The sequence below is a fragment of the Rhea americana genome, unplaced genomic scaffold (assembly GCF_003343005.1).
Source record: "Rhea americana isolate MKP2758 unplaced genomic scaffold, rheAme1 scaffold_119, whole genome shotgun sequence".
In the NCBI taxonomy this organism is placed as follows: Eukaryota; Metazoa; Chordata; class Aves; order Rheiformes; family Rheidae; genus Rhea; species Rhea americana.
In genome coordinates this window covers 205,322-221,483 of record NW_028185250.1, presented here as the reverse complement: position 1 = coordinate 221,483, position 16,162 = coordinate 205,322, and the positions used below count along the sequence as shown (strand labels likewise).

At 45.7% G+C, this 16,162-nt stretch overlaps 2 protein-coding genes across 2 annotated transcripts; one reads left to right on the top strand and one right to left on the bottom strand.

The window, feature by feature from the left end:
- The first annotated feature begins 1,359 nt into the window (after nt 1-1,359).
- On the top strand, nt 1,360-11,460 carry LOC146600649 (epoxide hydrolase 1-like). The gene is made up of 10 exons (XM_085320167.1): nt 1,360-1,469; nt 2,733-2,756; nt 3,729-3,942; nt 4,764-4,944; nt 5,918-6,148; nt 6,897-7,026; nt 7,954-8,168; nt 10,023-10,131; nt 10,499-10,624; nt 11,155-11,460. The coding sequence occupies exons 1-10, from the start codon at nt 1,441-1,443 to the stop codon at nt 11,354-11,356; spliced, it is 1,461 nt and encodes a 486-aa protein (XP_085176293.1). The 5' UTR covers nt 1,360-1,440; the 3' UTR covers nt 11,357-11,460.
- Nucleotides 11,449-14,838, bottom strand: MAD2L1BP (MAD2L1 binding protein). Its single transcript, XM_085320180.1, has 2 exons — nt 14,452-14,838; nt 11,449-13,910 (listed from the first exon to the last, which is right to left on the bottom strand). The coding sequence occupies exons 1-2, from the start codon at nt 14,836-14,838 to the stop codon at nt 13,380-13,382; spliced, it is 918 nt and encodes a 305-aa protein (XP_085176306.1). The 3' UTR covers nt 11,449-13,379.
- Nucleotides 14,839-16,162: the final 1,324 nt, after the last annotated feature.

Here is a 16,162-nt window from a genome sequence, read left to right as displayed (position 1 = left end):
TGTTTCTTATGTTGTAGTCTTCTGATTACAGTTCCCTCTGGCATCTTCCAAAGTCCTTGGGAAACCTGGCTTTACTTTGGCAATAGGACCTTAAAGCTAAGTAATCCCAGACAGACATAACCAGAAATAGCTATGATATGGCCATTAATTGAATTTTGACTGAGTGAAAGATTTGCAACTTTTTCTCCAGACAGCTCTTCTGACAGTGCTGGGAGTGCATTTATACCCACAGCAATATGAGACCTGAACATCACAGATCTTGGTGGTACTGGTACCTCACTTTGAGCATTGCACTGAAGTAGAAATTAATGTAAATGTAGCTTTTCCTAGCATGAAACATAGTGAGGACACTATGCAACAACTTAGGAAGGAGAACTCTTTTCCAGTGAGATTGGACAGACTGTTAGGGAAATGAAATATAGTTCCTTGAGCTAAAGCAAAGCGCTGACTTCTGCGAAAAACAAAAAGACTTAACTTCTCCCTTWTGTTTTGCTTTGGTTTTGGCTGCTGTAAATCACAGGTGTACATAAAATAGAACTAGATGATATACAATATACAGATTGGAAGAGGTCAGCTAGTCCCACCTCCTGCTCAAAGCAGGTGCAGTTAGAGCAGATTGTTCTAACAAATTGAATTTAGTCAAATTTTGAATATTTTCAAGAATTCAGAACCCATAGCCTCTCTGGGCCCATGTTCTAGTATCTCAACTTTCTCTTGGTGATAATTTTTTCCTACTATCTATTCAAAATTTTCCTTTTTGCAGCATGCCTCCATTATCCCTCATCCTTCCACTGTGCTACTCCAAGAGGCTCCATTTATTCCTATGCCCTCCCATTAGGTCATGTGGATAGCAGTAGCATTCCTCCTTCACCTTGTCTTCTGCAAGCTGGACAATCCTGGATTTCTCCTTGTACATCACATGCTCCAGCACCAGCCATCTTGGTGACCCTACACTGTACTTGCACTGGTCTGTCAGTGTCTTTCCTTGCCAGAGAGGGCAGAACTGGGCACAGTACTGCAGAGGTGGTCTCACAAGTGCCAAATATAAGGGAAGGATCATTTCACTCACCCTGCTAGTTATGCTCATGCTGATACAGCCCAGTACGCAGCTGGCTTTTGTCACAAGGGCACCCTGATGACCCAGGTTCAGCTTCTTGCTCCTAAGAACCCCAGGTCAGTCTCTGCAGAGCTCTTTTTCTACGCAGCTGGCACCCAGCCTGCAATGGTCTGCAGGGTTATTCCTTCTCGGTGCAGGACTTTGTATCTGCCTCTGTTGAACTTGACTGAACTTGATTTGCAACCACACACTTAGGCAATAGGTGGCACTAATGGATGATATGGCTTATGTTGTCACTGAGAGATCGTAGCCAAAGAGGAAGCTGRCAGAGGAGACGCGGGACTGCTTTGCTCAGAGCTGCAGCAACTCAAGGAGGAGCAGGCATGTGGCAGGAGGTCCTTCCCAAYGCCTGGTGAGAGCCCCACGGCACCGGGAGGCAGGGACAACGCGGGGGGCCCCACTAGGGTTGGGGTGGGAAATAGTCTTGTGGAGTAACGAAGGCTGAGCCAGGCCATTGGAAGGTGCTGGGAACAGCTGACTGATTTTTCCTCAACATGATTATGGAAGAGATTTTACTAGACTGTGTGACTCAGAGAGCTGTTTCTGTGACATGCTTGATTTGTTAGCAGTGCCAGGATGCTGATATTGCTGTGGTGCCTTGTTTCRTGCCTCAGATTAGTTAAACTCTAGGATGTAAGTGTGGGGAGATGTTATTACTTGTTGCATAAGCTGCTCAGCCTCCAAGGAAGTAAAGGCTGTTTGCTCTCAGGAGTCCCATTCCCCCCTGGCTGGGAGTGCTTTAAAAAAATACCTACTCACAAATCACACCAGGGCTGTTTCAGAGCCACTTACTGAATTGCCTCAGGCCCTGCCAGGGTCTCCAGCACATGCACCACCAAGGGCGGTGGGGGGGGGGTGATACTAAGTAAGGAAAAAACAACCAGCAGATTTGAGTTTTTATCATGGAATTTCACAACATTTGGGATTTTTTTTTGTCTTTTCTGTCTCAAAATATCTTAATCATGACACCAAACAACTCCCTGCATTAACTGCCCTCCATAGCATGATACATCAAGACTTTCTCTCATTGCTGCTAATATGTTTAGATTTGGGATTGTCCTTTTCTAACAAAACAATCTATCTGGCTAAAGGAGAACCGAGGAGGATGTTTCATTTTTCTTGCAGGGGGATGAGACCTAAAAGTTAAGTACCTAGTCAGGAGTAATTAGAAATAGCAAAGGCATAGCAATTCACTAAACTCGGCACAGGTAAAGGTCCTGCAAGTTTCTCCACGTGCCAGCCCTGTGGCACGAGTACAGCGTGACCGGCAGCAGAAAGACCCTTGCTCTTGAAAGCTCTCTGCCAAGGTTGTGTATCTATCTCTATACAGTGGTCAAAACAAACTATTTTCTTGGCTGCAGTAACACAGCTGCTTGTAGAATCTAACACTGCAAGGACACTACCCAGTTGTTTAGGGCCTCTTATCTAAATTGTTCTGAAGGAGGRAATATTATGGAAACAAACTACCCAGCTAAAATGTAGCAAAGAAATACTGCTTTTGTGCAGAATCTGTGTTCTGAGGCCCTCTTTTTCTGTCTCATCCAGAAGCAGAAGCAAACTTGCAAACTTTCAGATGCACCCAAGTGGCTAATTTTTTTTTTTTTTTTTTCTGTAGGGAGAGCATCTTGTCCCGGATCAGGTGAGTGAAGTAGCTGCTCTGTGCTGAAGCCTCCACTTTTCTTCAGCTTCCTCAGTGGGGCACGGCATAGTCTTTTCCCTGCCCTGCATGACAACAACAAAATCTTCATTTACAGTCCTCTCACAGCCTCCTGCAACAGGCCCATCCCCAAGGGAAGCTGGAGAGCTTGACACACAGGTCAGAGGGAGGGGAAGGTACATGACATTTGGCACAGATTGCTCAAGCATTTAAATAACTTTGAAATGCCTTCATGTTAAAATCAACCCTGATGTTTGGCTTCCACCCCTGAATAAGGTCTGAAACTTAGCTGTCTAGAGAAGAAATGGGAGCATCAAACAGACAACCTGACACCTTCATTGGTGGACCACTATGGTGGAGGTCCAGGGTTACCCTAAAAGATGCTTGAATCTGTAGGGGACCTATGTATAAAGTGCTTCTGAGAGGAGCAGGCTCAGCATACCTATCTCTCTCCAGAGGCTGAAGACCTTTGTCTCTGCCCTTTCTCCTTAGCCCATTCTGGCCTTGCAGTTTCTCTTCTTGGAGCACTTCAGCTGCTACCATTCCAGCCACTCAAGCACCCGCCTTAAAATAGACTTGCYAATATCCTGTTGACTCCTGTTCTCCCAAAGTATTGTGCAGAGAAGGAGCCTGCTAGTTCACAAGGAGAAGGCTAAGGAAGCCTTTTGACTGGCGAGTGATGACCAGCAAGGAGTTGATCTCTGCTAATTGGCATTGTTAGAAGTAACCTTGAGCCTTTGGGCTCTTACTGATCAAGTTTGTGAAACGGGCTGCTTTTGGGGGGAGTGCCCCAAATCTTCAAAAGTAACAGCAGTCCCCAGCCCCTATTGATTTCATGGGACTTGTGGGCATTCCTTACTGCTCAAGTCCAACCAGTGTGAATACMTGTCTCTGCATAGTCCCAGTATCCTGACGCTTTCATTGTTGAATGCAAACAATTTTACACCTCTGTAGGTCTTTTGAATATTCTCAGAAGAATGCAGTCCTGGTCCCTGCAGCTGCTCTGGGGGTTGGAGGGATGCTGGTTTATTGGCTGATGTCTAGACGCAAGATCAAGACTCTTGAAATGGGTGATGGATGGTGGGGCTCGGGAAAAAAACCCCTACAAGAAAAAGAAGATGAAAGAATCCGGCCCTTCCAGATTGAAACATCTGACAAAGAAATCCAGGTACTGGTGGTTGGGATGTGGGGAGGGGCAGAAAGCTGTGAGGTGGAGCCAATCCATCATCCATCTGATTTCTTGAAGATGATATCTTGGGGATATCACTGCTGCACTCAAATGCTCCAGTACAACTACCTACCACCATTAGACAATACACTACCTGAACATCCTTTGTGAAGCAGATGTGAGTTTGAATTCATCATATTGTCCCATARAGACTTTCCACAATCGTAGACCCTACATGCAACCTGCAGCTACTCCTGCCAAAAGGCCGCACGTTGTCCAGTAGACTTTCACAGAGGGTCTGAGGATGGTGGAGCAGGGTGGGAGGGTTTAAGGGAGAGCTGTGGGACACACTGAGTGGCTTTAGTAGAGGGAAGGCCTGGAAGGGTGGAGACATGCAGCCTTAACTGAGTCCCAGGGTCTCTGTTCCCACCCAACTAGCAGTAGGCAGCTCAGCCAGCTGGGACGGAGCTATGGAAAGGTCCGCTCTTTGATCACCACTTTTTATTCTCTTCACATTCAGCAGTGCCTGAGAGCGCTTAGCACCAAAAAGCCTAAGGCAAATTAGCAGAAGGGCAGGAGGAAAGCAGTCCTGGCTACCCCATAGAAATTGGTAACCTATAGAAAAGCACATTCCCCATGTAAATGACTGAGGATGTTATGCAGAGTGTGTCACTGCTTCAGCAAGTCTCCTGGTGTAGCAGGCAATGGAGTAAAAGCCAGCAGAGRTGCAAGACTGTGCCCGCCAGCATGCTTGTCCTGGTGTGTAGTGCACGCAGGCAGTCGGCCGGCCTTGCAAGAGCAGTGCGTGCTCCTCTCTGCAGGACCTGCACCACCGCCTCGACCAGGCCCGCTACACGCCACCGCTGGAAGGGGCAGCCTTCGACTACGGCTTCAACTCGAACTACCTGCAGAAGGTGGTTTCCTACTGGAGGAACCAGTTTGACTGGCGCAAGCAAGTGGAAATCCTGAACAAATACCCTCATTTCCAAACCACCATTGAAGGTGAGGGGGTCTCTGCAGTTCAAGCGGGTCCGTGTGCCTCCCCGTAGCACCTCAACAGCCTTTCCCAGTGGTGACAAATGGCCTTGTCCTCACAGCTGCCATTGCGCTGTGCACCTTTGAAGCCTCCGTTTGCTCTGCCCTGGCAAATGCCACATTTGGGACAAGCTTTGGACGTTTGGGCAGCTTCCCTGTGCTCTGAAACACTTTGCTCTGAAATGCACTGAGGGAAGTCAGGGTGATATCAGATGTTAGCTATTTAAGACAACAGTATGCATAAAAGAGCTTAGACATATGAGTGAAATATCACCAGTATAGGTTATATTATTGATAATCTTGTATAGATGAAGGTGATTTTAAATATTCAATATTCAATATGCTTCCAGACAGAGTTCCTTTGGCATTGAACCTGTGCTCATGTTTTCTTCTGCCACTACCTTGAGACCTCCCTTGAAAACTGCCAAATTTACCCATTTTTTTTAACTAGGCTTTTTTTTTTTTTTTTTTTTTTTTTTTTTTCCCCCACTGGTTCAGCCAAGTTAGCTTAGCCAGCCTTTAGATAAGTGATTTTCAGGTAAAACTTGCATATTCCACTTTCTTTTCCATGTTTCTCTTTTTATCAACCATATGATTTTATTATGTTTCTGCATGTCTTACCTGAGTTATGCTGTGTATTTAAGTGCAGCTCTACCTGTTTCTATGAAATCAGTTCCTCAGAAGATGCATTCTTAACCTCTTGTGACTCCTATGTCTGGGGCTCGGATCAATACCCATGCCTATATACAAAAGAGCAGACATAAGTACAATACAAGGCACAGTATCTCCTTTCAGCTATGTAGCTTTTTCCCATGGGTTGGTCATACAATTTCTGCTATGAAAATTAGTTAGGATTTTTTCCACCCTCCTTCTTTGGAGTCCAGAACAGAAACTGAGATGGAACCAGAGCTTTAATTTATCTGTCCTGAATTCCTGACAGGGATCAATATCCATTTTATCCATGTGAAGCCCTCCTACATCCCTCATGGCCAAACTGTTTATCCCCTGCTGATGGTGCATGGTTGGCCCGGCTCCTTCTATGAGTTCTACAAGATCATCCCTCTGCTCACGGAGCCAGCCAGGCACAGCCTTAGCGAGGGTGACATAGTGTTTGAGGTCATCTGCCCGTCCATCCCAGGCTATGGCTTCTCAGAGGCACCTCACCAGAAAGGTAAGTGATAAAAAGGCTCTGCTGGAATCACAAGGGTTTTGGAGTAGCACCTCAGCCTTCATTGAACCCTAGGGCACAGCAGTTTGCAAGTGCAGGASGGCAGATTCTGGGTTTTCTTAAGTTCAGTAAACTTTGCTCTGCACTAATGTCTAGAAGATCAGTGTCTTTGCAGTTGCAAAATGGCAAACAGCTGGCTTGTCTCAACACTGAAGATGGAGAAGCTTAGATGATTGGGATGTGTCCTCAGTGTAAGACTGAGACTCCCAGCTCATCTTACACAACTCCCTAAACTTTCTGAAAATGAAAGACTTGTGCCCTCACATGTAGATTCAACCTAGTCTGTCGTTATCCTGGCAAGTCTCTACAGCACACATCCTTTCCCTGGGACAGTTTCCTCCAGCCTAGAACCAGAAAAGCCACAAAAGGGAAAGGCTCTAGCACTCATTCTCTAGCTCCCTGGACTGATACAGGCAAGGTCACGATGTCTTAGAGTTGGCTGTGGAGATCTGGACAGCAATGTTAACTGGAAGCCAAGTCTGCTTTCCGCTTTCTCCACTTCGCATTGAATTTACACTATCTCTTGTTCTCTGCTGTCAGAAAGCGAGGGAGAACAGCATGGCACTCCTTGCCCTTGGGATTATTCAGCAGCGTGCTGACATGCCCCTATCAATCAGGACCATGATCTCTGGCCAGGAAATGCACRCAAGGACAAACAATTTTCCTGTGCACTTTTTCTCTTTACCTGCAGGCTTTGACACCATAGCAGCTGCTCGGATATTTCACAAGCTGATGAACAGGCTGGGCTTCAAGGAGTACTATGTACAGGGAGGTGACTGGGGAGCTCAAATTACTACAAACATGGCCCAGATGCTGCCACAGTGAGTATCATTGGCARCCAGCACAGAACAGCTGCCTTCAGTCTCTATCCTATCTTCTGGTTCCAGAGCCCTCGTCATCCTTCTCATCCTTTCCACTTTGTGTCCTTCAGGGACATCCTCAACCCTGTGGATTCGATTTTGTTCATATGCTTTATATTGATACTGGCTCCTTTCTCAGGCTTCCTAAATTTCTTTGTTATTTGGCTTCTACACTACCCATGAAAGTACATTCTCTTGCATTTTGACTTAAGACCTCAAGGAGGCAKATCCTCATCCAAAGTTAGGAAGGGGAGAGACTGAGAAATTTTAAAACTTGCTGGGAGAGAAGGAAAGGGGGAGCTCACTTTTTCAGCACCTGAATAGTACTATCACAGCACTTTCCTATCTGAAAYGTGGAGCTGAAAGTGGTTGACCAAAAAAAGAAACATAATACCTTCCTTAGAAGATCACATCGTAGCTCATTGTTTAGCATTTAATGAAAAGTGTGCATCACAACCATGCTTAAGTAAGAAAACAAATCAAGGGGATCGCAAGCAGAGCTCGCTATTCTGGATTGTATTGTAATTATGCTTTGTAGCACTCCCTTGTGTGATCTAGTAAGCTCTTCAGAAAGTACCARTGCAATGCAGCCTGGCTTCCTATGGCACAGAATGATAAGAGTTAACAGTCAAACCTATTAGCATGGATATGCTACATCTGTAAAACTGAGTGCCATCATATATGTGGCACAGCTGGATGGAGTTCCACCAACTGCACCATTTCTAGCTTCTTATATTTTTTTAATAACAAAAACATAATGAACTTTTAAAATGTATTGGACTCAATGAAATGCTTTTATCACAGTTCCAGTCAGACTTATTTTCTAGAGAATTTGGAGGCAGAAGTTCTCATGATTTTTTAACCTTCTGACCATTAACTTGACTTTAGGTCTGTGAAAGGGCTTCATCTGAACYTTGTCTTCATCAGTGCATGGGGTTTGGGAAGGATGATCTCCGTGATGTTTGGGGCTTATGTACCATGGCTTGTTGGCCTCACCAGAGAAGATGTTCGACGTATATACCCTTTTCTCCAGAAAAACCTATATTACCTTCTGCGGGAATCTGGATACTTACATATCCAAGCCACCAAACCAGATACTGCAGGTAATGAACCTAAGATGGAGACTGCAAATATTACTTTTCAAACTCCTTAAAATGGTATGCAACTTATCTTGGACAAAAGAACCCCTCATCAAAAAGCCACTTAAAGTGAAGCATATATCTTGAAACTGAAGCTTCTAGAAATAAAAGTGGGTAAAAGTAAGAAAAAGATCATAAACAAGTACAATGCGAAACTGTAGAAAGGAAGACTCAGCCCTAACACTTTGCAAGCAGGAGGCCTGACAGAATTGGTAGGGTCAATATAAAAGGGGTCTGAAGAAAGATGTGGCCATCTCAGAAACGTTAACAAATTTAGGGGATTCTTTTATAGAAGTAACCCCTCATCAGGAAAGACAGCAGAGCTGCCTCAGATTGAAGTGTCTCTAGTGGAGATCATAGAAAAAATAGCATTTCATCCTGGGACGTCACTGAAAAGTTCAAAAATAACTCAGAAACTGAAATGTTAACTAATGACCAGTTTGTTACTTGACCTGATCTCAATACCAAAGGAATAATAGGAGGCAAATAAGGTGACAGTTTAAGAACTGAGAARTGGAGGGGAGGCAGTCTCAGAAAAATATAAACCAGTTTGTCTAGTTTCTACGATAAGCGAACTAGCAAAACTATTCTAAAGAATAAAGAGTTGATTCACAGGCAATAATAATGTTAGAGGGAAGAGCCAGCGTGGTTTTGTAGAAAGAAATCATGTTTCACAAATCAAAGTTCTGGCAGAATCAAAGAGCAGTAATGGTAATGTATCTGGATTTCCAAGCAATTTTTACTGAGGTCTCTCTCCAAATGTTCTTAAAGAATAAAACTACCTTAAGAAAAGGATTAACATCATGGATTAACGAATAGTTAACATAAGAATCTAAACATAGAAATAAGTGCTTAGGCTTCAGTGGAGGAAGAATATCACAAAAATCTGTGCTGGGACCTGTGCATTTCAACGTGTAAAAAGTTAACTATTAAGGGGAAATCTGTCAGGTATCCAGGATTTGGTTTAATCTAAAGCTAACTGCAGAGAGTTGCAAAACCTGGTTGATTAGAAGTAACTGGTTGATTAGAATGGCCAATAAAAATTGATGTCAACAAAGTGCAAAGCAATTTAAACAGAGGAGGAAAAGCTAATAAAAAAATCACGATAGTCCCTAGTCTGGTTGTTGCCATAAAAGAAAATGCCTGAGTCATGATGGATAGTTCTTTGAAAACATCAGCCAGCTCAAAGTTTAAGAACCTTACGAATTTTTGAAGAAAACAAAAAGACAAAACTGTAAATCCATGAAAACCAAAAATCTGTTGTCTCTTTATTCACACTGTTTCAAAAGGTATGTTTTAGAACCAGAAGAACATAGACATGGGAGAAAAAGATTTAGGTTACCAGGCATCTTCCTTCTGTATAAGGACAGTACATAGTCTAGGAATCAACTTTAAAAAAATTTTTTTGAAGAGTTAACTGATGCAGTTTTCATCCTTAAAAATAAAAGATGATGAAACAGCATTCAAGGGCCTGGTTATCCATCCTAACCTGGACTATCTCAAAGAGTTTATCTGAAATTTTTTTTAGCACGTGACACTTTTACATCCCCAGCATGGTACTTCTTCCATGCATCACCAGGAAGCTGACAGGTCTTGCTTAACTCCTAACCTCTCGGGTATGGAGACTACCCAAGTTCGTAGTGCTGTCAGTTACAGCCTGAACTCTGTTGTGGTAAATTTGGCAAGAATAAAGTAGCACTAGGGCTAATAAAACAAACGCTCTGCTGAATTCTCATAGAAAGCTTTGGAGAACTCTTAAAGGTCCAGTTTAGCTTTAACTGAAATACTGCAATTTGTCCTGTTTTTCTCCTGAATTAGGTTGTGGATTGAATGACTCCCCTGTGGGGCTTGCTGCATATATTTTAGAGAAATTCTCTACCTGGACTGATAAATCATTTCTACATAAGGATGATGGAGGCTTGGAAAGGTAAGAAAACAGATGTTCTTTTATGAGAAGACTCTTTAAAAGAACAGGTGATAATAAAAAAAAAAAAAAAAAAAAAAAAAAAAAAAAAAAAAAAAAAAAAAAAAAAAAAAAAAAAAAAAAAACAAGACTTGCCAGTTGAAGTTGAGTTGAAAGATTACACACGACAAATTGCACTTCTAAATTATAATAGACTGTCTGCAAGCTACTGCTTCAGCACCAGGCAGTTTTGCTCCAGCCACATTGATGCCAATTAACTTGCTGCTTGCCAATGAGTGGAAAACAAGAGGACTGACCGTTCCTTCAGTACGTGAGCCCAGTATTGTGCATTGAGAAATAGCTTTCAGCACAAGTTTTTCTTTCTCAACAGCAAATACCACCTGGATGAGCTCTTGACCAATGTAATGATTTACTGGGTGACATCATCCATTGTATCCTCCATGCGTTTCTACAAGGAGAACTTCTCCAAGTATCCTGATGTAGCTGCTGCTTGGAGGTAACTAAGTGGCAGGTGCGGGATAGATTTGCAACAGAAATTGGGATTGGACTACACTTGCCTATATAAGCATTTAGATCACTTGCAACAAAGTTAACAAAAAATTAAAAAAAAAAGTTCTTATTTCCTGTTGGAAAGTATAGCTAATGGTCACTTTTCTTTTGAATCTGTAATGCACATGAGCTGGCTTGTGGCCAAGGCAGTGCAGAGAACATATTTAAGGAGATTCATATACATTTTTGTTCAGAATACAGGTACCAAGCAAGATGAGCTTAAAAATCTGAAACATTTTAAGATTGAACTCTGTGTACAAGGTCAGCTCTGTTTTACACATCTTTGGATGTAACATTTTTAATCTGAARGAGATCTCTAAACACAAGCGCAGCACTTCAGCTGGGTACAGACCACAAAATGAGTTGCTGTAGTGAAACTTCTCCGACTCACTGTGGCAGTTACAGGAGTCAGAAAAGTTTTATAGACTTTCCTCAGGAACTGTTTGTTAAAAACGTGGTTAACTAATGTCCTTTCAGGGTCAGCACACAMGTTCCCACAGGGATTGCAGCTTTTCCGCAGGAGCTAGCACATACACCACGCACCTGGGCAAAGAAGACCTTCAAGAACATCGTCACTTACTCTTACATGCCACGTGGAGGTCATTTTGCTGCCTTTGAGGAACCAAGGCTTCTGGCACAAGACATCAAGCACTTTGTCAAAAAGGTGGAGCAACTGTGAACCTACAGTTCAGATATGTACAGAGAATGAAAGTATGTTGTTCTGCCACCACAGGAAGCACTACTTTGAAAGATTAAATAAATCCGCTGTAGTCAGATACAAAAGCCAGCATTTTATTTTGATGATAACGATTATAACCACTAAAATGTTAATCAAGCTCTAAAGTTCGTCATAATAAAAAAAGGCATCTTGTCTTCTTTCATTCCTAGCACCCTATCATTGCTGCATTCATAGTTCAAGTATAACAGAATATGTAAACAGTTTAATGCAATAACATTGCACTCATTTGAGAGGGAAGGGAAAGGGACTGGCCCCTTGTTCCTCAGAATGAAGGCTTCTGTTCAAAAGCTTCTTTAAATAYTTGAGTGCTAGCATTCTTAAATATATATTACAAGCAGCTTTGGTGGAAGTAAAGRTTTTTGCTTTCCTGAGCACAAACATTCCACCTGTTCAAGTTACATTTCATTCAAGAGACCTCTGATTACACACTGAAGTGGGCAGCTGCACATAAGGCAGTTTTCTTCATTCTAGCAATTTCTTCATGGAACTAGCTTTAGCAGTCACTACATCTTTAGTAACAGTTGACAATGGTTAGTAAGGCAGAGACAGCACTCTTAGTGTTCTCCAAGCTCAAAAATATCAACTTAACTACCTTCCTTCCAGTTCTATATTTTTCTCCTAAAGGTCAGACAATTAAAAAAATAAGTGCAGAGGGTTATTTCAGTCTTTACCCTCCTTTCAACAKATCTGCTACTACTGCAGGGTGCATTTAGTGCTAGTAAGAAACTACAAGCAACTTCACTACCAGTAGCCTACAAACAAGAGAGCTATTAAGCTCATTGCATTATAGGTATGCACCAGCTGATTCAAGACTACTCCCGTGGACATCTAGYTCAACAGTGCGCTCTAAGGGTTTCYTCTGTCCCATTCCGCACTAGACATCAGACTTGGTACAGAAGAAAGGGCTCAAGTTCCACTTGCAGGTAACACCGGGCATTCTGATTTAGAACAGGAAGCTCACAGTTAAAGGTAGTGCTGAACTTGATCATGTTCCCCTCCTTTTTTTCAACATGTATGCAAGGTTTAGAGTCTAAGACTCTAACATTTCTATGAGGTAAAATTAAGCAAGGACTCTTTTTTTAAAAAAAAAAAAAAAAAGAATATACCAACATACTGGGGCAAGAGTCCTAACTTCCTCTGATGAGTGCTAGAACAAAAATTGCCTACTCTTGACTTTAACTGTATAACAAACTGATTATCAAGGCTGCTGGACTAAAGGTTAGTAAAGAAACACCAAAATGTGTTTTTCTGCCTCCACWGGACTGCTTAACCTCTTTTTACAAGTAGAAAACCATGCTAAGCATGAAAYCTCCCACTTGCTGAGAAGTCCCACTCTTTGGATGTGTAATTAGCCAAAATTTGATTATGAGAAATCTGGTTTTATCAAATAAGATGGYCAAACACTTCAGTGCTCAAATTTGATCAGACTACAGGGAAAGATCTCCTTTCCCAACAGAGAGGATGGCAAGAATTGCTATAGCCTTTACAGCAAAGGCTATAAAGCCCTGGAAAGGCCAACTGCATTAAAAATCATGTACATTATTTAGATTCCCAAACAATTTACTGAAGTAGTAATTATTGCTAGAGGAACTGCTGCATTAAGACTCAGGAGAGAGAAGACTGTATCCATTATTTGCCAGTTCAATAAGTATGCTGCAAAAGTTTTCTCCCAGCACAATAGTTCCTCTCCTTTGCCACAGCCCAGGTCCCTAAAGAATGCCTGTATCTATATATAACTGTGCCTTAAAAGGTATTTGATTTCAATAACAATTCTTCACAAGTAAGAATTTTACAGCTGTTTCATAGAAATATGAATACAGTTTGGCTACAGGAAGATAGTAGATGCCCTGGAGAAAAGATCCAGGGAGACAAGAATATGCAGTTACATTTGATAAAATGGTCATCACCTAAAGCAGCACCAAAAGGTTATTTAATAATCCATTAAAGTCCTATAAAGCACAAGTCATTCATGAAACCCCTTGAGTGTCACAGGTGCTTGAAACCATATGTAATCMTCCCAGGCAGAAGTCATAGCCAGAGGAGATGAGGCACTTATACTGATGTCTCCATCAGAGGACAAGTTGACAGTTAGCTTCCTTCCTCGAGTCGGCACTTTGTAGTTGAGCTTGGGCCGGAACCAATCAACACCACAATCGCGGTGTCCTTGAAGCATAACGACAGTGCCCACGACGGGGAGAATCTTAAGTTCACTGAAGACATCCGCAATGAAGAGCGAGTGAAAAAGCTTACGCACACAGAATGGGGTTTTCAGGCTCTCCTCAGCACTGCCCACGTAGACACCCTCTAAGTTGAGCTCATAAAGCTCCTTGGGACTCATGGCATTGCCACCAAGCAGGATAAGAACACGKGGAACTAGTGTCAAACTGAACATTGCTTCCAAGTGCTGGAGCACCCCCTCCAGCTCCATCAGCACCTGCTGGCATTTCTTGCTTGCCATGTCCACAGAGGGTGGCTTCTTAATCACATCTCCATCCTGGGGTGGGAAGAAGAAAGTACATTTGAGAAAAATAAGAAGGTCTTAATATGCTCTTTCAAAAACAGGGCATATCTCTTCCCTAATACTCAGAGAAGATTAAGCAGATTTATTCATTGTTATTGTTTTTAAAGAGGTACAGGTAAGTTCACATGGAATCAGGAGGTCCAAGAACACAAAAGCCCATTTTGCAGCTGCTGAGCTTGAATCTGCATCAGGCTACCAATGAATTCCCCACAAAAACTAGAAACCCCATCTTTCAAAGGTGCGAAACGGCCCTGAAGCCACACAAGGGCAAGAAAACACTTGTTGGGCTCATCTGAGCAACAAATGTAGAGCAGCAAGTAGCACACTTTGAGGGGAAATGGGGGCACAAGCAACAGAGAGCAACCCTTGAGATTTTTAGCTATCGACCCTCTTTTAAAAATAGGGCTGTGGCAGCGTTAAGACTAGAGCTACCACGGCCGCCTCGCGGTAGGCTCAGGCGGCAGAGCTCGCCCGTAAGGAGCGACCCGCCGGCCCAGGCCCCGCCACCGCCCACCTGCGCCGCCCGCCGGCAGAAGTAGGCGAGCTGCTCGTAGGGCAGCGGCAGCTGGTGCCGCTGGTGCAGGACGTGCTTGAGGAGCTCGCAGGCGAAGCGGCAGCAGCTCTCGCGGCTCACGGCGCCCGGGAACACCACCGACACCGAGGCGCACCCCGCCACCGCCCCACTGCGCCGGGACCTCGCCCCGCCGCGGCGCTCTGGGGCCGCCGCCAGCAGCGCCTCGGCCGCGGGGAGCGGGGACAGGGCAGAGGTCGCCTGCCCGGGAGGGACGAGGGGAGCCGCCGCCGCGGCGCAGRGCCGCTCCGCGCTGCCCGGCGCCGCCATTTTCTGATCGGCGGCGGGCGACCAGCGCGGATTTGAATGGCCGCCGCCGCGGGGCACCATGGGAGCGCTCTGCTGAGGCGGCTTCCGGGGGCGGTGCCGCCGCCGCCGCCGCCATGTCCGCCGGGGTGGAGCGGGCGGTGGCGCGGCCGGGTCCCTGGGTGGGGGGAGGCGGGGCTGAGGGGCCGTTTCCCCGGCCCCCTCTCCTGCCGCGGCCCGAGCGCGGGCGGCTGCGCCGGTGGCTCCCAGCGAGCTCCCCGGTAGCCAGGGCGAGCGGGGTTTGCCCCGGTGCCGCGCCGCCGGCCGGCCCGCGGAGCCCTCCGCGCGGGGCTCCAGCGGCGGTGCGCCGCCGCACGTAACCCGGCGGTTTACGAGCTGGAGGCGGAGGCGGGGAGCAGGGCAGGCGGGCGGCGTGTGGCGAGATCCTGCCGTGTTTGGAAACAACRTGGGCGCAGCCCCATTGGGTGCAGCCTCCAAAACACAGGCGAGGGGAGGCGGTCGCGCCCGTGCGTAATGGGACGGTCACGGAGCCGGGGGAGCGGTGTTTGCTTACCGTACAGCGACCTTGGCTGCCTGTTAAAAGCACGAAAGACTTTGAAAGCTGCCAGCGTTAATGCTAAATGTTAAAAGCTGTTGATGGTAACAGATGTTAATCGAGCATCACTGTCTGTCCTCAGGGGATGGAGCTGAGAAAAATGAGGCCTGCTGGTAATAGCATTAACGACATCAGAGAGACAGACGAGTGGCAAAAACAATACATGGCAGGAGGCACTCGTCCTCAGCCTGTTGCTTTTACTTCTAGCCTTTCTCAGCAGAGCTTATGGTATCTTCTGTGTAGTTCTGTACTGCGCTACCGTTTCTGTAAAGTCATTAAATATTTCTGATGCAAAACTTAAATTTTAAAACATTTTGGCTCCCTGTCCCTGGTGCCAGTCAGAATCGGCGCCAGTCGCTCTCACTGAAGTGGAGGGTGTTGGGGCTCAATGCGTGCAGCAAGCCGTGCCCCGGCAACGCGAGCTGTGAATTGCGGAGTTCCCCAAGGGGTTGGCAGCAGATGGAGGAGGAGCGCTGGCCCTGGCTCCGTCAGCCTTCCGCCCTCGGTAGTACCCGGGCCCGGGCCCCCTCTCCAAAGCACGGCGGCGGCGGGGGGAGTGCCCGGCCGCGACCCAGCGGCGATGCGCGCAGTGGCCGCCAGAGGCTCCCGCCCTCCTCGGACTCCAACTCCCATCCGCCCCCGCGCAGGGGAGCCCATAGAGGAGCGGGCGCGGGGCGGCCCGGGGCCTGCCGGGAGTCGTAGTTCCGGGCGGAGGGGCGGCGGCGCGGGGCGTGCCGGGAGGTGTAGTCCGGCGGCGGGCGACTCTGTTTCCCGTGGCGCCGCGCGGCGGTT